The sequence below is a fragment of the Lampris incognitus genome, chromosome 2, assembly GCF_029633865.1.
Source record: "Lampris incognitus isolate fLamInc1 chromosome 2, fLamInc1.hap2, whole genome shotgun sequence".
In the NCBI taxonomy this organism is placed as follows: Eukaryota; Metazoa; Chordata; class Actinopteri; order Lampriformes; family Lampridae; genus Lampris; species Lampris incognitus.
The window spans coordinates 46,536,140-46,559,483 of record NC_079212.1 but is presented as its reverse complement, the minus strand read 5'-3'; the positions used below and the strand labels follow the sequence as shown (position 1 = coordinate 46,559,483).

The window sequence follows — 23,344 nt, the reverse complement described above, 5'->3', positions numbered from 1 at the left end:
TAAATCCACACACGCAGGAAACGCATGCTGCGGAATATGCGCACGGCCAGCACATCCATATAGGACACACGCGCAAACAAGCGCGCGAGGGATATCGCGCGCGCGCACACGTGCGTTTACGGCACTGTCGTCCTCGCAGATCAGTTTATGCTCGAACCCTTCGAGGGGGTCCAACTCAGCGCTACACGTGGTCGGGAGGCCGCAGGTGAGGCAGTGAACTATCGCTAACCCTCAGACGCGATTAACTAACGACTTGTTCGTGTTCGACGCAGAGGGAGCCCGTCAGTTCGGGAATGGCGGTGTTTAACCACAGTTGGCTCGGCTTGCCCGCCTCTGCCCGACTCCGGAAAGCTGCGCTGCTGGTTTTAAAGAACGGCTGCGCCGACCATCCGAGGTCCGCCTTCACGCGTTCAGGACGACTCGACTTTGCGCCGGCGTTAGAATCGATTTGATTGACAAGCGCGTCGACGGAATCCCGGTTTGCTCGCGCGCGCGCGTCCCGTTCAAACGAAAGCCGCTATTGTTAGCCGGTACCGTAGAACGGGGGGGGGCGGGATTAAAGCTAGAAACTATACGCGCTATAATTAACTGCTCTGAGTTGCTACGCCGTCCGAACGTTGCGGTTCTTTACCGGTCGCCATTCGGAGCCCGCCGAGCCGGGGGAAACCCGTGTAAAGTTCGGAGCGGCTGTCTCGCTCTGGAGGGGGCGGGGCTTACCCGTCACGCCGCCCTCGTGCTCCACTGTGATCCAATCGGATCGCGCCTCGTTCTGTAACCATTGGCTACGGGGGAGGGGGGGGACAGCGTATTATGGGCTGTACACATGGCAGCCTCTTGCAAGTTGGACGTGAAAAACAGAACGGTACCGGGTTATCTTCGCCGCGTCGGACCAGCTCCCCGTGAACGGACTCTCGTCGGAACATTGTCAGGCCATGCTGCCGCACAGTTTGCTTATGGGTTTTACTTAATTCCGTGTGCGTCAGTGGGCGGGGCCTTCGTAACCTCCACGAGCTCCCATTCATGATGGCCCCCCACTCTGTACGTTTTAAATAAGTAGTAATGTGCGTTAACCGTTGCCCCCTCCCCCTTGTAACGACTGTTTTTCTGCCCATCTCTCTTGTGTAACGTTACTTCTCCCACCAGGATTTGCCGAACATCATGCCAGGTGAAGACCAACAGCCGCGCCAGAGGAAAAAACCCAAGAAGTCCCGCTCAAAAGGGAAGGGGAAAGGCCAAAGTGGCAGCCCTTCTGCCCACCTGGGAGGCACTTCAGACGGGCAAGATGATCCCTTACCACCAGTCCTCCAACCTCCCCCTAAGAAGACCAAGGAGGAGAGGCCTAAAGTGGCCGTGGCCAAAGTGGAGGAGGAGTCCTCCATAACAATATGTCTGCAGGTGCTGTTTCCTTACATGCTGGCTGGGATGGGCATGGTGATGGCTGGCATGGTGCTGGACAGTGTACAGGTAAGATGAGAGTTGAGGTTGATATTTTGCGTGACTAGGTGGCTTTTCCTGTGGTTTGTATTTTAATGGACATGGAGTGTGTGTGTGTGTGTGTGTGTGTGTGTGTGTGTGTGTGTGTGTGTGTGTGTGTGTGTGTGTGTGTGTTGTGAGTTGGTTGGTCCTGTGTTTGTCCCCTGCCAGGCTTCCCTGGCATTTGGTCTTCAGCCAAATGGAATGTGTGATCAGACACACCACTGTCTGCTTCATGATGCTCTATTCTCTATCTTCTTCCTTCCTGCGTTGCATTTTTATCCTTACGTGACCCCCTTCTCTTTTTCTCGCTCCCTCTTTTTGCTCATCAATATTTCTTCCATTCTTCCCTCTTGTGTCTGGTGGAAGTGGGTTGGCAGTGTGTGAAGCAGAGCACAGGGGACAGACAAGGACACAAGGAGTAGCCAATTTCAAAGGGAAGGGGAGTAAACAATGGATGCTAAGGTATCAGTGGGGTAGACTTGCTACATGCAGTCTGTGTTTGTTATGATTGTGTGCTGTGCAGGGGTGGGAGGTGATATGAACGCCCTGGCAAACTGTCAGATGACTCAAAGGGGTGACACATCACAGGGATGGCCAGTTCTGCCAGCCAATAAGAAAATAATGTGGTCTATATGCGTAAGGCATCTTAAAATAGAAGTGATGATCTAAGAATGAGTGGGTGCAGGTGAAACAAAGATACTCCGTGGTGCAGACAAAAATATTATACGCAAATAGAGCAAAACCAAAAAAAAAAAATACTACACCTTAATTTTCTTTTGGCTTGTTCCCTGTTTCTCAGGGGTCGCCACAGTGAATTTTATAGTTTCCATCAGTACCCTGTGAGGGCACAGCACCAATGGCGGTCGTTGTCAACCCGGGCCTCGACCGATCCGGCCTGGCGCCTCGACTGATCCGGTATGGCCTTGTCAATCTGCAAACTGATTTGGCAAAGTTTTACGTGGGATGCCCTTGCTGACTCAGCCACTAACCCTATGGACGGGGGCGCAGGTAACGCACTGGATGCCATCCCAGTATTCATGGACTTGCGCCCATGCCTGTCACCTGCAAAATAGACTCCCATCAGTATAACAAAAAGAAAAGTGAATTATGGCCATTGATATCAAAGTTTGGCATGGGCGAGAATGGTGGAAAAACTATTAAGGACCTAAATAATAATTACTGGGAATGAAAGTTCAAGTTCAACTTTATTGTCATGTGCATTAGAATACAATGAAATTCTTGTGCTCTGGCTCTCTGCCTTAACACAGGGGACGCAGACACCCCCCCCACCAAAAAAAAAGACAACACTACAGACCTACATAGACTATGATGTACACAGTGAATTTATACATCTTTTTTTTTATTTTGATTTTGATATACTTTAATGATCCCCATAGGGAACTTCCTCTCTGCATTTAACCCATCCTAGCTTTGTAGCTAGGAGCAGTGGGCAGCTGCCGTGCAGCGCCCGGGGACCAGCTCCAGTTGGTCTTGCCATGCCTCGGTCAGGGGCACAGACAGGAGTATTAACCCTAACATGCATGTCTTTTTGACAGTGGAGGAAACCGGAGCACCCGGAGAAAGCCCACTGCATCATATACATCATATACACAATATTGAAAAGTACATGATATCACAACAATGTAAGGTGCATAGGTTTGCGTCAGCCGTTCAGCAACCTGTGGAAAGAAACTATTACTGAGACGGGTGGTGTGTGATGTGATGCTCCAGTAGTGTTTTTTAGATGGAAAGAGAGAGGGCAGAACATGAGCGGAATGGCTGGTGTCCTTAATGATGTTTTGGGCTTTCCTTTTGCAGCGAGTGGTGTAAATGTTATGAAGGTGTGGTAGTTCCATGCCGATGATTTCTGCTGCCGCCTTTACAGTCCTTTACAGCAGTCTGCAGCCCTGAGCAGCCAGGTTGCCAAACCACACTGTGATGCAGCCTGTCAAGCCCCTCTCCATGGTACTCCCATCAAAGTTCAGAAGAGTTTTGATACTCATCCCAAAACTCTTGCGAAACCTCAGAAAATACAGTCTCTGCTGTGCCTTCTTCAGGATGCAGGTGGTGTTGAGAGACCGCGTGAGGGTGCCTGTGATGTGCCAACCAAGAAATTTAAAATTGTCCACAATTTCAACAGATGACCCACTGATGGAAATAGGAATGTGATTTTCTCTGATCTTTCTGAAATCCACAATGATTTCTCTTGACTTGCTGACATTTAGAGAGGTTGTTACCATGGCACCATATGGTGGAAGATCAAGTCAAGAGTAGCATTTAGCGTTTGTGTGTATGTGTGTTTTCTCAATGGGAAAAGCAAGAAAAGAAGATAAAGCAGAAAAGATCATGTGATACTGACGTGATCATCTGTATGATTGTACCATAGTGACTTTTATGTGATCATGTGACCTGAGCAGCGCTCTTCAAACCCGTGTTTTGGTTTGGAGAAGCTTCATTTATAGTATGTGGTTGACCCGTGTTAACCTGTTATGAACAATCAAGCCAGAACCAGGGCCCATAAAGACTCAGAAAGTAAGTAGGTGTAGCAGACATAAAGTAAGTAGGTGTTGCAAACATAAACTGAGCATTTTCAGAAAGAGAATGAGTCATGAGAAAAGAAGAGGAGAGACAGGTTACATAGAAAGTGATTGATAGATAGATAGATAGATAGATAGATAGATAGATAGATAGATGATATCTGATAGAATGACTGATTGATTGATAGATAGATGGAGGGAGACAAGCAGCAAGAAATAGCAAGAGGAATAAAGGAAACAAGCATAAGAGATATGGAGAGAGGGAGGAGCAGAGTGAGTGAGAACCTACGACAAGAGATTGCGAGGAAAAGAGCGCCACACGGGATCAGCCAAGGAGGTATAAGCCGGTTGGTCATCTTCCTCAATGAGTTTGCATGTTAGGCAGTGCAGACAGCCCTCCCCGTCCGGCGCTACGTCACAGCAGAGCAGAGCAGAGCAGAGCAGGACTCCCCTGATGCTGAAATGAGACAGAGCGCACACGCAGAGGAAAGAGAGAGACTCCATGCCGGCTACTGCATCCTGTCTATTGACTAGATCTCTTGTTGCCATCACAGAGGTCGTTTTTGTATTCCTCTACACCCTTGTTGTCAGCTAGCTGTCTGAACGAGACAGACCTCAGCCAAAAAAACAAAAACAAAAAAAGAGCAGATCCTGCTGCTTTTTACTCGCAGGACCTCTTGGACTTGTGAACATCCTCCTGTCAGTAACCAGCTAGGACAGACGTGCGAGACCTCCTGGACAAGGCTAACCAGTGGACATACGGTCGGTGAAGAGGAACCCAGACAAACTACAGCATTCCTGGATAGAAGAGTGCCTTTTTTCAACAGACTAGGTCCTTTAAAACTTCGAAGGATCATGGATCAGATCAAACTCTACATCAGACTCTAAGCCAGACAGAGAGGGCTGTGGTGTACATCAAGCAGATGCTGACAAAGTTCCAACAAACTCTGGATTAAGGAGGACTCGAGACTTGACATGTGAGCTCTTGACTGAAGGGCAGTTAGAAGACATGGACCTGGAACCCAACTAACCTTTACTTAAAAAGGCAGGCTGGTTAAAAACTCAAGGGGTCACTTGCTTCTGCATCAAAACATTTGTGAACCTGGTGGAGAAGAGAGGGATTACGGCATGCTCATCCCTGCCCTCTGACGTGTCAACGTAATATTTTATTCAGCACCTGTGCTCGCTCTCTCCCTCTTGTGGGAGAAGTGACGTGGCGGATAAAGGAAAGCTTCTTTTCAGAGGCTAGTTGTGTCAGCTGATGACAGGGCATTAATGAATGTGTGCAGACAAATGGGCACCTCATCACTTACCGAGTGACTCACCGTCGGGCTTAGGATGGTGCACGCCAATGCTATCACATTAGTTTCTTTTGTTTTGTTTGGATTTCCTCTGAGGGAAAAAAAAATAATCGAGATTTGATTCCAAAATAACTGGAAGTAAACATTTATGAGACAGTCTCTCTTCTTTTTTTCTCCTTAGTGCTTGTCAGTCACTGAGTTTTTATAAGAAGAGGAGCTCAAGAGGAAGAGGAGCTTGTGCATGGTCAAGGAAGGCTGAACAAATGATTTCAGAGGGAACATTTTCTGATCAACCGGGTGTCACAAAACAAGACTTTTTGTTGTTAAAGATAAGCCTGAGCGGCTGCAAGAAACAATTTTCCTTTCAGCTTTTAAACCAAGGACCCAAAAGGATGATTTGTTTCCTTCTGCGTTCATCCGAGTTGCTGATCCGTTGATTCTGAGGTCAAACCGGTCTACCTAAGCTGATTCAGAAACGTTAATTTTTCCGTCTCGGCTGAACGCACTGTGGCTATGTTTGGACTACCATGGGCTAACTTATTAGTTCAGCTACACTACTGTTTAAATTAACCCCCTCCTCCAACATGGTGGTGACCCGGCTGGAGCTGGAGCTGTGCTACCAGGGCAAGAAGTTACGGGGCGTGACCTGGAAGTTGACCCGATCAGAGCATGGCTTCCTACCGGAGAGCTCCTGGCTCATCGCCGCCCAGGTCATGGTGCCGTACCTGGTGTCCGGGCTGGGAATGGTCTCCGCCGGTATCATAATGGACCTCATACAAGTATGACTAGCCTAGGACATCCGATTAATAGGACTGATATGTGGGTAGATGGATAGAGTGGTTGGATAGATGGACCTCATACACAGATCGAGGGGATGTCGGAATCAGTGCATGGATAGCTAGATGGACATTTCACGTTAGACATACTAGATTACTGGTGAACAGGAAAGAAAGAGCCAGCGAAACCAAGAACGAGCCCTCACCTGGATTTGAGGTGAGATGGTCTGACCTGGCAAAGAGAAAGTTTCAGTATTCGGATTGTAACCCCGCTGGCTGGGCTGTGTAAGTCCAGCTCTTAAGAGCCTGCTCTACCCTCCTCTTCATCTCTATGGCTTTTAAATCAGATTTAGATGAGAGGAAGGGAGAGAAGTATTTCAGGGATCCGGGATCTCAGTTGAACCATTAATTTAATCACGGGTGGAGGGGGGATGAATTAGAGAGATCGAAGTTTCTTCAAGATGAATGAGAGAGTGAGAGTGAGTGAGCAAGAGAGAGAGAGACTAGAAATATTCTTGTTCTCATCTACAAGTACACACATACAGGGAGGAGACCTCTTCGAGAGTAAAGGGAGATGGACACGGAGAAAGTGAGATAAGAGTTTCCGTGAAACAGCAAATTCTTTACAGTACTTCTGATGTTGCGATGGGGTGCAAGTAGGAAGAGATATGGCATTTTATATTTTGCATTCTGTGTAATGGTGACGGGTACCTAGTACCACTGGATGACTATAATCTGATTCCATTATCTGAATGATAATGGTGATAATACCTCCAGAGTTAATGCTATGGTGCTGCTAGTACTGCTACTATTACTATCATAACTACTACCTATGCTGTTACTACTACTACTACTGCTACTATTACTAATTGTTCTTATTCTTATTCTTAATAGGAGAAGATTAAGTAAATTATAATAAAAGTAGTAGTAGCGCTGGTATTTATGTACACAAGGTTCTGCTATAACAGTGCCAGTGAAGACACTACAGCAGATTCAGTGACTAAAAAAATCGGAAGTTTGCGTCATTGTTTTGGTCTTTAGTGATAGACATACAATATACATATAATCTGATTTTGTCCAAGCCCTGTCAGGGGAAAGCAACTGCAGCAGCTGAGCAGAAGTGGGCCACGTCCCAAGATAGTCTCCTAATATGACAGCAGTCAGCTGGATTTACCAGTCCAGAACCTGAGAGCGGTGTGTAAAAATAGACTGCCCACACCCTCCATCAGCTGCCGGTACAAGAAGACCATCCCTCCCTCGCTTCCTCGCGTCTACTCTTTCTCTTAGCTCATTCATCCCTCTGTACTCACACTGGATCCTTTCTCCCACCCTTCTTCCTCAACCTCAGCGAACCCCCTCACCCCCGCCCACAGTCAGCCCATCTCCCTTCCCACTCACCTCAGTTCTTTCCGCTTTTAGGAAATGTCTTCTTTCATCCACCATCCCCACTCACACATGTACTACTCTTCCCACATCCCCCGCCCCTCTTTCCTTCCAGTTTGTGTCAGTGGGAGAGCTGTTCTATTATGCGCGTGTCTATTTAAAGTTCTCGACCACCGTGGGGCGTGTCAACACGCAGAAAACATCTTTGCACCCCGTGAACTCGGTGAACGCAGGGTCCGATGAGATGTGCTCAGAGACGCGGAAACGGGGAGGGTAGGCTACCAGGTTCATTGAAATATGCAATGCGTCTTATCTAACAGCAGCAGGAGGCCAGACGCCGTGTTCATATGGATGAGAGAGGGCTCTGTGATGAGGATGGTTATGGTGTGAATGATGATGGTGATGATGGTAGATGGTTGTGAGATGATTATTGTGCAGTATTGGCAACAAGGGAATGGGTGATGATGATCCCCAGGGTGAAGATTTACAGTAAGTGGCAGGGACGGTGATTGTGGTGAACTGATGGCTGACACTTGTGCAAGTGTGTTTTATGTCCAAATGTGTGTGTGTGTGTGTGTGTGTGTGTGTGTGTGTGTGTTTTTCCCCGTGTACCTGTTTGCTATTCTGTGTGTGCTTCTATTAATGCAACCTGCTTCTGTATTTCAGCACTGGGAGGTGTTCAAGGTGATCACAGAGGTGTTCATCTTGGTCCCAGCTCTGGTTGGACTGAAGGGAAACCTGGAGATGACACTGGCCGCTCGCCTCTCCACTGCTGTAAGTGGAGGGTTTCCGTAGTGACACCATTGCCCATTCAAATGTGACGCTTGTTCAATGAACCATATATACATAAACAGCTCATTAAACTGTATATAGGATATGTATAGATGTATGTATACTGTTGTGTTTTTTTCCCTTCATTACAGTAGATCTCATTATTGAAAACAACTCTATTTCCTGTGGTGTGCTGTTTACACGTTATTTTCTTAAAATGAATAAGATCATGTACCACAATTACTTCAGCTCAGTAGTTTAGGCGTTAAGGCTTTTTGAGAGTTTTTACAACCTGTTGATTAATTCTAACGCCATAACGTAACCGGTACAGATACTACCGTAGTGGTTGATATGATATCCATAGGTATTGTTATTGTATTTTAAAACTCAACAATAGTTGTGTGTTTACAGAACCTTTATGCAATTTTGGCCAACGAACAAAATGTTCATTCGTTTTCATCTTCACTTCATCTTCACTTGTTGCCTCAAGTGAAGGAGTTCAGGTATCTTGGGGGTCTTGTGAGGGTAGGGTGGAGTGAGGGTAGGGTGGAGCAGGAGATTGACAGGTGGATTGGTGCAGCATCAGCAGTGATGCGGACGTTGTACTGGACCGTTGTGGTGAAGAGGGAGCTGAGCTGGGAGGCAAAGCTCTCAATTTACCAGTCAAGCTTCGTTCCAGCCCTCACCGATGGTCATGAGCTTTGGGTGTTGACCAAAAGGGTGAGATCACGGAGACAAGCGGCTGAAATGAGTTTCCTCCATAGGGTGTTTGGGCTCAGCCTTAGAGATAGGGTGAGGAGCTCAGACATCCGGAGGGAGCTTGGAGTAGAGCCGCTGCTCCTTTGCGTCGAAAGGAGCCAGTTGAGGTGGTTCGGGCATCTGATTATGATGTCTCCTGGGTGCCTTCCTTTTGTGGTTTTCCGGGCATATCCAACTGGGGGGAGACCCCGGGGTAGACCCGGAACTCACTGGAGGGACTACATGTCCAATCTGGCCTGGGAACACCTTGGGATCCCCCAGGAGGAGCTGGAGGGCGTTGCTGGGGAGAGGGACGTCTGGAGTGCCCTACTTAGCTTGCTGCCACCGCGGCCCTACCCTGGAGAAGCAGCTGAAGATGAGATGAGATGAGATGAACACAGTGATTGAAAATGTCTAGTGGACCAAAATGGTTAGACTGGTTTCTTTGGTGTCTTGTGACAGCTGACCTACTTTAATGGTGGCATGAGATATAATGGGATGTTGGGAGTGATTTGAAATGACTAAATTCCATTCAAAGTTTTCTGTAAATAAACATAAGAGATAATCGATGGCTTTGGAAACAAAGAAGCATAACTTCAGGGCCAGCTTATGGTGGCTCTTTTTCCATCCTGGTTTTTAAATTCCTGGTGTGTTTTGTGTGTGTTCTTTAGGCCAACACGGGTCAGATGGATGACCCTAAGAAGCAATGGACCATGGTATGCAGCAACCTGGCACTTATACAGGTGAGCTATCCACATTACTAACCCTCATAGCACCTGACACTGGGCCGGATCCGCCCACAGTCCGGCAGATCTGCATAGGAATCATGTCCGCCCATAGACCCCCCCCCGCCTCTGCGCCGATTCCGGCAGATGATTTTCGCTATCACATCCGCTCCTAGACCGCCCCGCGCCTCTGGCCAGAGTGTGGCCTCCTTAAGTCGGAACCCATTTTTAACCCATTTTAACTGGCGCAGATGTTTTGCGGATCCACGCCAGTTGCTGTGATACATCCGGCCCGGATCTGGCCCAGTTTCATTTTGCTGTCTGGGAGTGGCTTAGGCTTTGTAAGAAGTCATAATTATGAGATCTCTCACATTTGGGCACCTGTGACCCCTTTTAGTGTGGGAAATGTAAGAAGTCGTGCACCGTTGTTGCGTTGTAGGTAGCTCTGCCGCTGGTTTGAATCCCAAAATTTGCTGGGTAATCCTAGTTTATCCCAGACAGACAACTGGGGGGTTGGAACCCGTGGGTGTCAGTTGTACCCCTGGGCAAGACACTTCACTCAGAAACTGCCCTAGGCGGCACGTCTACGTGCCTGATGCTGTGCTTCTGCTAGTCTGGACAACATCGCAGCTAAATGAAATACCTACTGACACACACGGAATGTCGGATCAGTAGATTTAGTTATTCAAAAGCTATTTCAAACTTGGGTGCACACTAAAAAAAATTTGTCGACACTTACAAACGGAAGTCTGGGGTCCACTTCATGTGAACCGCAGTTCGGTGCACTGGTACACAGCAGTAGTTCACTTTGACAAAGTGATCTGCTATTTATTATATATCTTTCATTGGAATGTCACACACACCCAACAAAATAATAAGGGGCAGCTGTGGTCACGAGTACCCCTCACTGCCATGTGCCAGTGTACTGCCAGTATAGTGGAAAACACACGTCCGTCCCAGATCCGGCTCCTGTAGCTGTGCTCTGTGCTCGCCTTGTTCCTGCATCACTCAGTTTGTGTCTCCTCACCTGTTCATGTATGTGTTTTATTTTTATTCCCCTTTTCCTTTGTTGCCCAACTCATATTGTCTGGCTGTCTCTGCTGTTGTCGGTCTCTACTTCTTTAGTCTCTATTGCTTTCTTTAAGTGTTTAAGGCTGCACTTTAACCACTGCAGCTAGAACGACCAAGGCCGTCATTTTGATAGTTTTGGATTTTCAAAGTTGAATAACTTTGCGAAAATAAAAAGATAGACCTGCTGCCCCCCGAATGCTCCTAAAACTGCATATATTTGCGTTAAAATTAGTTTTAGATCAATTGCACAAAAAAAGTTATGTTAAGATCTACCTAAAACGACCATCAAAATGACGGCTCGTAATTTGCGCGTCATGTGACTATTTATGACGCGTGTTGGTCGCGTCATTTCCTTCGCAACGTTCAATGCTCTGTCCTAGAAACACAGTAGCGTCCTCCAGTGCAGAGTAATAGTCTAAACTTGATTTTTTATTATTGCCAACATGTCTGGTTACAGACGCCGTTACAGACGCACCATGACTACCACCGAGGCGTTGAGTATTTACAGGTGTTGGACAGCGGCCATTTTAAATTGTTTGAAAAATAGTTTTAAAGTTGTTAAAATGTTAATTTTGGTGTCAGTTAGTTTCATAACAGACATACTAACATATGTAATGCATTAATATCTCAGCTGGGTATTTATCTTGACAGAATATAGAGTTTAAAAACCGGCGGTCATTTTGACCGCCCATGGTCGTATTAGGTAGGAGTGAAATCCCGGTCGTTAAGTAAACCCACCAGTGATTTGTAACCGCTAATTCCTCCTATGTATCTTTGCACCTGTTCTATGTCAGCCTTGACTCATATCTTATGTGTTATATCTTACATCTGCCTGTGTTCTCAAAAAATGTGTCCTTCAAGCAGAGCGCCCCCGTATGGATACGATACATAATTACTACACGCGATGCAGTCATTGTGTTCTGCCTTTTGGTTGTGGCATCAGATACACATGACCAAAACAAAGAGCTGAACCTGCACACTGTTTTCCATGCTTATGATGCAAAGAAACAAGTAGTCGACACAGTGGGAGCGACAGACTGGTATTGAGACTGGTATTGGGACTGGTATTGATGAAGCGCAGTATTACGCAGCCCACCATGTGTTGGTAGCCTTTTCATAGTGTGAAACCAAATCAGCAAGGATGAAAAAATAAAGAATTACACAAATTATATTGGGTTCACACCCGAGCAAGGCTCGAGAGCGATAATGGCCCAAATAACCTCATTTCCACCCACAACCATTTCCATGAGACATATATCATAGATGAGCATTGCCGGGCTCGTGGTGCCTCGCGTTTTAAACAGACTCAGGCAGGCGTGTTTGTAAATTTCACCATTCAGGAAGTGGATTAGTGAAAGAAGATTTGGTCTAGATGGAAGTCCGGTGTGATGAAAACAAAGTTCTGGCTATGGTTGTACTCATGTGACATTTTTGTGCAGAAGTCATCTGGTTTCCTAACTCCTTGATTCATGTAACGTGTATCCAGTGTTGTGTTGCTTTTGAGAAAGTGCCTATACAGTCAGATCAGTCACAACGTAAATCAATGCAGAGAAGTAATGAATAAATGCACAGAGCATGTCTTACAAACCATGTTTAACCCCTTGTGTCTTGTATAAGACATCACGTGTGATTGGCTCACATTCGTTCAGAGATCTTTGAGACAAATGAGCTCCGTTTACAAAGGAGCAAATTAGCATCTCTTGTTGCAGTTGCATGATTTAGTTTTGTTTTTCAAACGCACAATTTCAGTGTAACATTATATTGCCTTATTGAATGTGTTTGTAATTGTTAGCTGCTTCCTTCATGCCTCCTTGCACACTGGTTCGGTTTGTAGTTTGCTCAGGGTGGCTGCTGCTGCAGAGCAGACTGTGGTGTGAGGGACTTACATGAATATAGAAAATACATTTGTGGACTGGCGGAAACTTGTATTATCCATATACTCTGTGACACTTTGCTGCGCTTTCAGCTTATCCTTGTACCAATACAAAGGATATAGGACACCTGTACTGCAGCAGGTGTGGAATGGCCATCAGGAAGTTCGGGAATTTTCCCGGGGGACCGTTCTTGTGAGGGTTGTCCCCCCCGAACCCTGGCATTATATATTCAGTAGGTCAGTGGTTAGCACGGTCGCCTCACAGCAAGAAGGTCCTGGGGGTAGTCCAAGCTTGGTGGGTCATCCCGGGTCGTCCTCTCTGTGGAGTTTGTATGTTCTCCCCGTGTCAGCGTGGGTTTCCTCCGGGGGCTCCGGTTTCCTCCCGCAGTCCAAACACATGTAGGTCAGGTGAATTGGCCGTACTAAATTGCCCCTAGGAATGAATGTGTGTGTGTGTGTGTGTGTGTGTGTGTGTGTGTGTGTGTGTGTGTGTGTGTGTGTGTGTGTGTGTGTGTGTGTGTGTGTGTGTGTGTGTGTGTGTGTGTGTGTGTGTGTGTGTGTGTGTGTGTGTGTGTGTGTGTGTGTGAACCCTGTGATGGTCTGGCAGCCTGTCCAGGGTGTCTCCCCACCTGCCACCCAATGACTGCTGGAATAGGCTCCAGCATCCCCATGATGCTGAGAGCAGGATAAGCGGTTAAGATAATGGATGGATGGATGGATCTTAGCTGGAGCGACACGGCTGGTTCAATCTGTAATAGCAGGTACCATTTGCCGGTATCTAGCACTCAATGCTGAAATATGGGTAGAGAGAGAAAACCCGCGGCTGGCAGTGCAGAGAAGGTGTGCAGGTCAGGTGCGTGTAGGTCAAGTGAATCAGCTGTACTAAATTGTCCCTCGGTGTGAATGTGTCGGACCTGTGATGGACTGGTGGCCTGTCCAGGGTGTCTCCCCGCCTGCAACCCAATGACTACTGGGATAGGCTCCAGCATCCCACGACCACGATTGGGATACGCAGCTTGGATATTGGATGGATGGACTGGATTTTACTGCTACTTGTGTCTCAAAAATCCTCAAATAAATGTGAGCCAACCCACACATAGTTTGGTATTCATTCAAATGCAGAGTCAAAGCTTTTGAAAAGAATGTTATGACCTTACACGTCGAACAATTTATATTTTGATACACATTTGTGGGATTATTTTCTTCAGATGCAAGTTGATAAGTATTTGACTGTGTTAAGGGAAAGACATTTGTGGTTTACCATACTTGTAACACAGCGTTTGTATAATGGACGTGTATGTCTTGTTCTCTGAAATTATTTATTGTTTCTCTGAATGCATTTATTTTGAAATGAATCTGATTCCGTAAGTAGCGCTATAGTTTTAGATGGCAGCCATTGAAGGTGGTCATCATTTTGGTTCTGTGCCAAATGTTTCCCAACACTATTATTCATATTATTCTGGCATGGACAGGAGAAGCGGCATCTGCTTGTTGTCCTTATACTCAAGCAGTTAATGAGGAGGATGTTGTAAATGATTCAGGAGGCCATTAAGCATTTATATTTGCACTATACAGCCATGAGAGAGGACATGAAACACAAAACACATGGCACAACACAGAGTCAATCTGCATCTGATCAGGTCAGAAGGTTTCCAGATATCGGAGCCGCCACACAATGGACAGATGGTCACAAATCCCATGCTGTTTCAATTGTCCGTCCTTGCTATTTGTCTCTGAAATATCCAATATTTATTTGTGATATCTGAAATATTTACTCTCTTCCTCATCATAACCAGGTGCAGGCTACAGTAGTGGGCTTCCTGGCGGCGGTGGCAGCAGTGTGCTTGGGGGCCGTGTCCAGAGGAGGCGTGGAGCTGGACCAGGCTGCCGTCCTGTGTGCCAGCAGTATCATCACCGCCTTTGTAGCTGCTCTGTCCTTAGGTTGGTAATCCTCTGTATGGGATCCTCCATGTGGCTCCGCAGCTAGCTTAAACTAGAGCGATACACTCAAAACAACCACGTATGGCAGCTACAGTTTTGAAGACAGATATGATTACTTGGGCGGCACGATATGATTACTTGGGCGGCACGGTGGCGCAGTAGTTAGCATGGTCACCTCACTGCAAGAAGGTCCTGGGTTCGAACCCCGGGGTTGTCAAAACTGTGGGGACATCCCGGGTCGTCCTTTGTGTGGAGTTTGCATGTTCTCCCCGTGTCTGCGTGGGTTTCCTCTGGGTGCTCCGGTTTCCTCCCACAGTCCAAAGACATGTAGGTCAGGTGACTCGGCCGTACTAAATTGTCCCTAGGTGTGAATGTGTGTGTGAATGTGTCGGCCCTGTGATGGCCTGGCGGCCTGTCCAGGGTGTCTCCCTGCTTGCCGCCCAATGACTGCTGGGATAGGCTCCAGCATCCCACGACCTTGAGAGCAGGATTAGCGGCTTGGATAATAGATGGATGGATGGGTTTTTTGATGCAAAATTCCTCGTGAACCCGGCTTCTTACTCACTCACTCACTCACTCACTCACTCACTCACTCACTCACTCACTCACTCACTCACTCACAAACTGACATATTGGGCCCTACTTTCATGAATCAAAGTGCACTGCGCAAACTGCAGTTAAATGCAGGAGGAATATATTATCAGCAGGTGTGGGCGGGGCTGGTATTGAATGAACCAAACAAATTTCATTCTTTTCCTTTCCTTAAAAGTGCTGCACTGTGAGCACATCGCTAATTTAATCAGAATCGGAAACACTTTTTTGTCGTTTCCCCCCAGCCCACAGCAGTGCAACACAAAGACAAAAACACATATCCAAAAACTACAAGAACTACAACAACACCTATATCCAAACTATATCTAAACTAGAAAAAAAAATCACTGTCCAGGAGAACGAACGCCAGCCAGGATGACTGTCAGAGCTGCCGGTCTGCAAGGGCTAGCAGTTAGCTTAGCCTGTCTCGTTTCCGTGTCCTGTCAGACTGCCCTTGGTGTTTCCTCTTCGGGTGCGGCTCCGGTCAGGGCCACGGTCCTTGGGCCCACAGGACCCAAATGATGGAGGCAAGAGAGCACAGTCTGGAGCTTTCCACACAGAAAAAGTTTCTCCCAAGAAGAAACTTGTGTTTTTGTGCAGGAACTGCAAAATCACCAGGAAATGTTGAACCAGATTTTATTTCAATTAATTATCGGTCAGAAACAACAGGGTACAACTCACAAATGTTAGTTTTCATGGCAGAGTTATCTCATCAAATTTTGTTTACCTTCCTTTCCACGAACATTTTCTCCCTGACAAGCATTCAGCATGTTAGAGTAAATGCTGCCTTTGTTCAAGTAGCACAGGTGGATAGGCGTAGCCTTTTAGAAGGTGGAAACCCATGGCTACATAGAGATGTGGAGCTCTATTTAGGTGCATCTCTGACAAATAAAGTGACGAAAATGGCACAAAAATCAAGTACGCCTTACGCTAGATGCTGATGACCTGGGCTGCAGGCAGCACAAATCGTGGTTGTCCTTGAAACAGAAATTACAGTGGTTTGCCACCGCAATTTTCTACTGGACTGCCGTGATACAACCCCTACCCTCTTCCTGCCTACTTCTGTGCCCAGCAGCAACTCAGCAAAATACCAACGGTAAGGAGAAAATATCACCGCGCCTCTGGAAAATGACACTTAATGTGCCTGTATGAAAATAGGACCCTTAGCTTCATGTTTAGCCGTACTATCTGCATAGATATTGGGCCTCTTTGATTTAAGTGTGTCAGCTCACCCAATCGGCATTGACAGACACACAGACAAGAGGCTCTAAGAATTGTCAAAAGCACTGTGAATGCTAGTTCCATCCATCCATCCATTATCCGAACCGCTTAGCCTGCTCTCAGGGTAGCGGGGATGCTGGAGCCTATCCCAGCAGTCATTGGGCGGCAGGCAGGGAGACACCCTGGACAGGCTGCCAGGCCATCGGACAGGCTGCCAGGCCATCACACAGGGCCAACAATTTGGTATGGCCAATTCACCTGACCCACATGTCTTTGGACTGTGGGAGGAAACCCACGCAGACACGGGGAGAACATGCAAACTCCACACAGAGGACGACCCGGGACGACCCCCAAGGTTGGACTACCCCGGGGCTTGAACCCAGAACCTTCTTGCTGTGAAGCGACCGTGCTAACCACTGCGCCAGCGTGCCGCCGAATGACATTGACGGTGCTGAATGACAGTGACGAGTGGCGGCGGAATGCTAGTTCAACACACCTAAATCAAGCAGAGTCATTATTAATGTTATTGCTGCAGCTGTTTATCCTGCTATGCTAAAATCACAGAGTACCAAGACCAGCCTGCCATGTTTTTAACCTTTACATGGTTTTTAACCTGTAGATATCATCAAACTCACTAAAAGGGCCTCGGGTTAGTCACTCTTTAAGTGTTTCTGATGTGTCAAGTTGCTTTTCTGGATTGTTGGTTAGCTAAAAACATGATTAGCTAAATCATGATTCAGATGAGCTAACTTAAACTTCGCTCTGTTGAACCAGTGCAAAGGCATCTTGTTCAACTGGTTCAAATAATATATAATGGCAGCAGCTGTGTGCAGTCTATACTAGACCTACTTTCAATTAGACTTAAGACAATTCTCTCATAGGCAATCTGTACTTATAAATTACATTCAGGTACTCTGCTGTCCTTGTATGAATTACACAGCTGAAGCGCATGGGTGGGATTAGCATTGTAAGGATGGTTACATTAAAGCAGTCTCATGTCCTTGTTGCAATATCACTGCTCTGTCCTCAGCTACTAGTTCTGATTACTCTTCTTGGTCTGACAGAGTTATCAGTTGTAAATATCCAGTATCAGAGTTAGTTGGCTAAACACTTTTTAGATGTCATATCAGAAAATGAATGTCCTGGAAAGAATCTGAATGTCATTGGGGAAACCAAACATGCTGGCCAAGAGGATGGCGCAACACAGAAGAGCTAACATGTCAGGCCAGAACGCCGCAGTCTACACCCATCCACAGGCCAGTGGCCACTCTTTCAGGGATGAGGATGTGCACACCCTAGATAGGGAGGAACGCTGGTTTGAACAGGGACTCAAAAGAGGCCATCTGTGTGAGGAGGGAACCACCATCCCTGAACCGAGGGGGGAGGGGGGGCTAAGTGTACATCTGTCACCATCTTACAATGCTGTGATTGCAACTATTCCCCAATCCTCTCTGAATAGTACACACGGCCATCAAAACTCTAGTTAATGGTCACACCCCTATTTGCATATGAAACTTATCGTTGGTTTCGGTCGTTAGACCACTGTATTGTTTATAAGAGTGGGATACCTACAGTCAGTTGAGATTGAAGAGGTCACTTATGCGCCTTTTCCACTACATGGTACCAGCTCGGCTTGACTCGACTCGACTCGCTTCTTGTCGTTTTCCATCTCCGTAACAGTACCCCCTCAGTGTAGCTGGTCTGCATTGATTTTGGTACCCGGCCCAGTTTTTTTGGAACCTCAACAAAGGTGATACCAGAAAAGTGTTAACAGTTCCCAAAATGCTGGTACTTTCCAGTAATGGAAAACGAGTTGAGTCGAGCTGAGCCGCTACCATGTAGTGGAAAAGGGGCATTAGATGAGTGGTGAAATGTTTCTCTCTCAAGAAGTCTGTGAATGTTCTCCTTCATCCAGGTCATGGTTATCCAAAGGAATTGAATCAAGTGCAACTGGACTTGGTATATAGCCGTGAAGACGTTTCGCCTCTCATCCAAGAGGCTTCCTCAGTTCGTGCCTTTCTGACTAGACCAAGCTAGTCTGACTGGCTGGTGATGAGACTCAGAATTTATCCTCTAGGAGTCGTTGTCAGAGCTATAGATGTCCATGGCTCTTTGTGTCCCGATGTTTACCAACGCCCGTCGCTAACAGAGCCATAGATATGAGTGGCTCTTTTGTGTACCGATGTTTGGCCACGCCCGTCGTTATCAGAGCTAGCTAGCCTCCAAGAACAACAGTCGGTCACTAACGGCTCCAACGACTCTCATGACCACTGAATAACGAAGTCGAAACTAACACCCCCAACGACCGTTGCTGCTAAACAAATGCAAATCAATAGCGGCGATGACGACGGGCGAGGCTGGACATTGGAGCACAGGAGAGCCACGCATATCAATAGCTCCAATAATGAAGGGTGCGGCCAAACATCGGTACACAAAAGAGCCACTCATATCTATGGCTCTGTTAGCGATGGGTGTTGGTAAACATCGGGACACAAAGAACCATGGACATCTATAGCTCTGACAACTCCAAGAGGATAAATTCTGAGTCTCATCACCAGCCAGTCAGACTAGCTTGGTCTAGTCAGAAAGGCACGAACTGAGGAAGCCTCTTGGATGAGAGGCAAAACGTCTTCACGGATATACTATACCAAGTCCAGTTGCACTTGATTCAACTCCTTTGGGCTCTCTCAAGAAGCATTGTATCCAGACGAACTGATTCAACCTTCTTTGAGTTTCTTATCTGCGTTATTGAGCATGCATAAAAACAATCTGAATGTCAGTTTTCAGTTTAAGGTCGGCACAAAAAAAAACAAGTCTTTACCACTCTGGCTAAGTACGTGCACTTTTGAAAGGATGTTCTAGCCCTTCCCCTTTCTCTGTAAATAATTTGTGCGCAGTTGATTATTATCTATTATCTCAGTTAATGTTCCTGAAGTTGCGAGGCCTGATGTAAGAGGTATCAATTTCTCACCTCAGCATGAGATGTTATCCCAAATAAATGACTTCATCAAACACGTAGAGTCTGCACAATAACACAGCCATCAGACTGCTTCTTTGAGTGGTCGGTCGACTAGAAAAGCGCTATATAAATGCAGTCCATGTACCATTTATATCCTGCTTAGCTCTCCGTACTCGGGCTTGACTTTAATTTTTCCTCGACGAAGTGTTTTACTTTCTTCCATCTCTCTCTATGCCATTGTGCTTGTGTTTTCATGATACCATCTACTCTCCTTACTCTCATTTCGCATTGATTTGTCATTCTCGTTGTTTCCCTTTCTCCCTTTTCACGCTTTCTCCGTCCACCTCTCTTATTATCTATCTCTCTCTTATTATCCACCTCTCTCTTATTATCCACCTCTCTCTTATTATATACCTCTCTCTTATTATCCACCTCTCTATTATTATCGATCTCTGTCCCCAGGCTTGGTGATGATTGGCGTGATCATCGGTTCTAGGAAAGTGGGGATCAACCCAGACAATGTGGCCACGCCGATCGCAGCCAGTCTCGGCGACTTGATCACCCTGTCCCTGCTGGCCGGCGTCAGCAGCACACTCTACGAATACATCGGTGAGGAAGTAGCACGTTGGGGGCGGTCATTAGAGAGATGAACTAGGCTATAATGTCTGATTTGGGGTCTGTGTCAGTACTTTGCTGAACCTGGCTGATTAAAGGTCCCAGTAGCCAGAATAAACTCTATAGATTAAATGTGCCTCATGAAATATGTCAGCTGTACTTTGAGAACATAGGTTTGAGTGCCAGGCAATATCTGTTGATCCACTATCAAGAAGGTAAACTGACTGCAGTAATAGGTAGATAGATTGAGAGATACTTTATTATGAACTTATACATACCACTAAAACCCACAGATCCTAGCACCCTAGCAAATCTCACAGCTTGCCCCTCTGACATTAAATCCTGGACATCTGAAAATTTTCTCAAATGTAATAAGTCTGAGGTCAGTGGCACGGTGGCGCAGTGGTTAGCATGGTCGCCTCACACCGAGAAGGTCCTGGGTTCGAGCCCCGGGGTAGTCCAACCTTGAGGGTCATCCCAGGTCATCCTCTGTGTGGAGTTTGCATGTTCTCCCCGTGTCGCGTGGGTTTCCTCCGGGTGCTCTGGTTTCCTCCCACAGTCCAAAGACATGTAGGTCAGGTGAATCAGCCGTACTAAATTGCCCCTAGGTACAAATGTGTGTGTGTGTGTGTGTGTGTGTGTGTGTGTGTGTGTCAGCCCTGTGTGATGACCTGGCGGCCTGTCCAGGGTGTTTACCCGCCTGCTGCCTGATGACTGCTGGGATAGGCTCCAGCATCCCCACCACCCTGAGAGCAGGATAAGCGGTTCAGATAATGGAATGGAAAATAAGTCTGAGGTCATTCTGTTTGGTCCCAAAAAATTCCATCAGCCCTTTTGTTACTAATCTTGGTGGTCTGTGAGGTAGTCTTAAGCAGGCTGCTAGGAATCTTGGGGTGATAATCGATGGCAACCTCGGTTTTGATAATCAAAACAAACATGTTGTTCAGTCATGCTTTCTCCAGCTCAAGCTAATCTCCAAAATTAGGTCATTTTTATCAATCAGCGAAAAGTTGTACACGTTTTAATCTATTCTCAGCTTGACTGTTGTAATGCACTTTATTCTGGTATCAGCAAGGGCTCCCTCCACCGTCTGCAGCTGGTACAAAACACCGCTGCTTGGCTCATTACCGGGACAAGGAGGCATGACCACTTCACTCCTGTGCTTGCCTCCCTACACGTTATATTTTGAATTGATTTTAACATTTTATTGCTCACTTTTAAGGCCTTAAATGGTCTTGCTCCTACATACATGTGGGATTTATTGACCTGGTGTACACCCTCTCCACCATTAAGACGTGCAGATGGAGCTCTGCTGGTTATTCCCAGGTCTCGGTTTGTTACAAAGGGTGATTGGGCTTTTACTGTTAGAGCCCCCACACTATGGACCTCTCTTCCTGTCCAGCTAAGACTAAGCAAGTCTCTACTACCTTATATCTCGTCTTAAAAGTTTTCTTTTTGTGAAAGCTTTTACAAATGTTTGATATTTATTTTTATTCATTTATACTGTTTTTATTTTTACTCTTACTCATTTGGTCTTGCTCTTATTTTTGCCTTGTCTGGTTTTATTTCTTTGTAAAGCATTTTGTGACATTGTTTTAGAAAAGTGCTCTATAGGGGCGTCTGGGTAGTGTGGCGGTCTATTCCGTTGCCTACCAACACGGGGGATCGCCGGTTCAAATCCCCGTTGGCTTGGTCGGGTGTCCCTACAGACACAATTGGCCGTGTCTGCGGGTTAGGCCAGATGTAGGTATGTATCCTGGTTGCTGCACTAGCGCCTCCTCTGGTCGGTCCGGGGCGACGGGGGGGGATAGCGTGATCCTCCCACACGCTACGTCCCCCTGGTGAAACTCCTCATTGTCAGGTGAAAAGAAGCGGCTGGCGACTCCATGTGTATGGGAGGAGGCATGTGGTAGTCTGCAGCCCTCCCCGGATCGGCAGAGGGGGTGGAGCAGCGACCGGGACGGCTCGGAAGAGTGGGGTAATTGGCCAAGTACTATTGGGGAGAAAAGGGGGAGAGGTAGTGCTATATAAATAAAGTTGTTAGTATTATTATTATTATTATTATTATCATTATCGTACAAGAGATTTGTTTTCTCCTTTTGTACAGAGCCTCACATACAGTAAATACTTGTACACACAATAGATACCACATATACACAATAGATACTACATGACAAGCATAGGGAATGACATACATAATGTACTGCCTAAACAGTATATGTCAGCTGAGTGTGTTTAAAATTATTTCCCATTTTGATTTGTTGCCTCTATTGTATTGGGCAGAAGGGTAAACAATGGCGTTTACTCCCCAGCAGTTGGAGTCTGCTGTGCACCGTAAGTCTGGGACTTCTGCAGTGAAAAAGACGCCATTGTCGTACAAAATTGTGTAACTTTTTTACATAGTAGTGTGAAATGACAGTGCACAGTATATCACCGTTAAATCAGTGGTCTAATATTGAGTGATACATTAAGTATAGTGTCTGTACTGCTTTGTATGTGAGACCCTAAAAGCTTTTTGGGGTTTTTCATCCTGGGCCACCACAAGGGGGCGAAAAAAACTCAGGTTTGTACGTGAGTGTGCAGTAGCACATGCAATGTAATGGTGTGTGTGTGTGTGTGTGTGTGTGTGTGTGTGTGTGTGTGTGTGTGTGTGTGTGTGTGTGTGTGTGTGTGTGTGTGTAGTACATGTGTTTTTTGTCTGTATTTCGGATCTGTGTGATTGTATCAGATGTGTGGTGCTTTTCTTTTGTGGATTTTCCCTTCATAGCTGGGCACTACATCCTACCACCTGCATAACTAAGCCCCATGGCTTCTGCCCCCCAGTCAATATGGCACCTGGCTCCAGTGGTGCACATGTGTACGTGACTCTCATCTCATTGTGTGTGTGTGTGTGTGTGGAATAGAGAGAGAGGCAGAAACGAGGAGCCCCGTGTAACCCTGTCAACTGCCCCTTGTCCTACAGATGTATGGTACTTGTCCCCCTTGGTGTGTCTGGTCTTCCTGGCTCTGATCCCACTGTGGGTGGTGGTGGCTCGCCAGAGCCCCCAGATCAAAGAAGTCCTCCGCTCAGGATGGCAACCCGTCATAGTGGCCATGTCCATCAGCAGGTACACGCATATGACATACGAATGCAACCACTTAGACACACACAACCTACATAAACACAAACTACGAACCACAGATATCTGAAAAAGCCCACACACACACCGATACACACATATACACCTGTGTATTTCAGGACTGTGTTACACAGTGAGCCGTAGACATTAAAATATTGATGAGGTAAAGGTCAATAAATAAATAATATAAACATTTGATACTTGTGTAACGATCACGAATGACTAGACTCACTAGCCCGTTAGCTAA

At 46.5% G+C, this 23,344-nt stretch overlaps 1 protein-coding gene across 3 annotated transcripts in view; it reads left to right on the top strand.

Annotated features, from left to right (window-relative positions):
* Positions 1 to 1,158: 1,158 nt before the first annotated feature.
* Positions 1,159 to 23,344, top strand: part of LOC130107096 (solute carrier family 41 member 3) — a 62,371-nt gene continuing 40,185 nt past the window's right edge. For 2 of the 3 annotated variants that reach the window (XM_056273507.1, XM_056273506.1), the window contains exons 1-6: positions 1,159 to 1,464; positions 8,140 to 8,247; positions 9,654 to 9,725; positions 14,448 to 14,592; positions 19,826 to 19,972; positions 22,941 to 23,085. In XM_056273507.1, coding sequence (XP_056129482.1) covers positions 1,159 to 1,464; positions 8,140 to 8,247; positions 9,654 to 9,725; positions 14,448 to 14,592; positions 19,826 to 19,972; positions 22,941 to 23,085 — 923 coding nt within the window. Of the gene's footprint in view, positions 1,465 to 5,898; positions 6,094 to 8,139; positions 8,248 to 9,653; positions 9,726 to 14,447; positions 14,593 to 19,825; positions 19,973 to 22,940; positions 23,086 to 23,344 lie in introns of those variants that run through there. The other variant, XM_056273508.1, reaches the window with a different exon arrangement.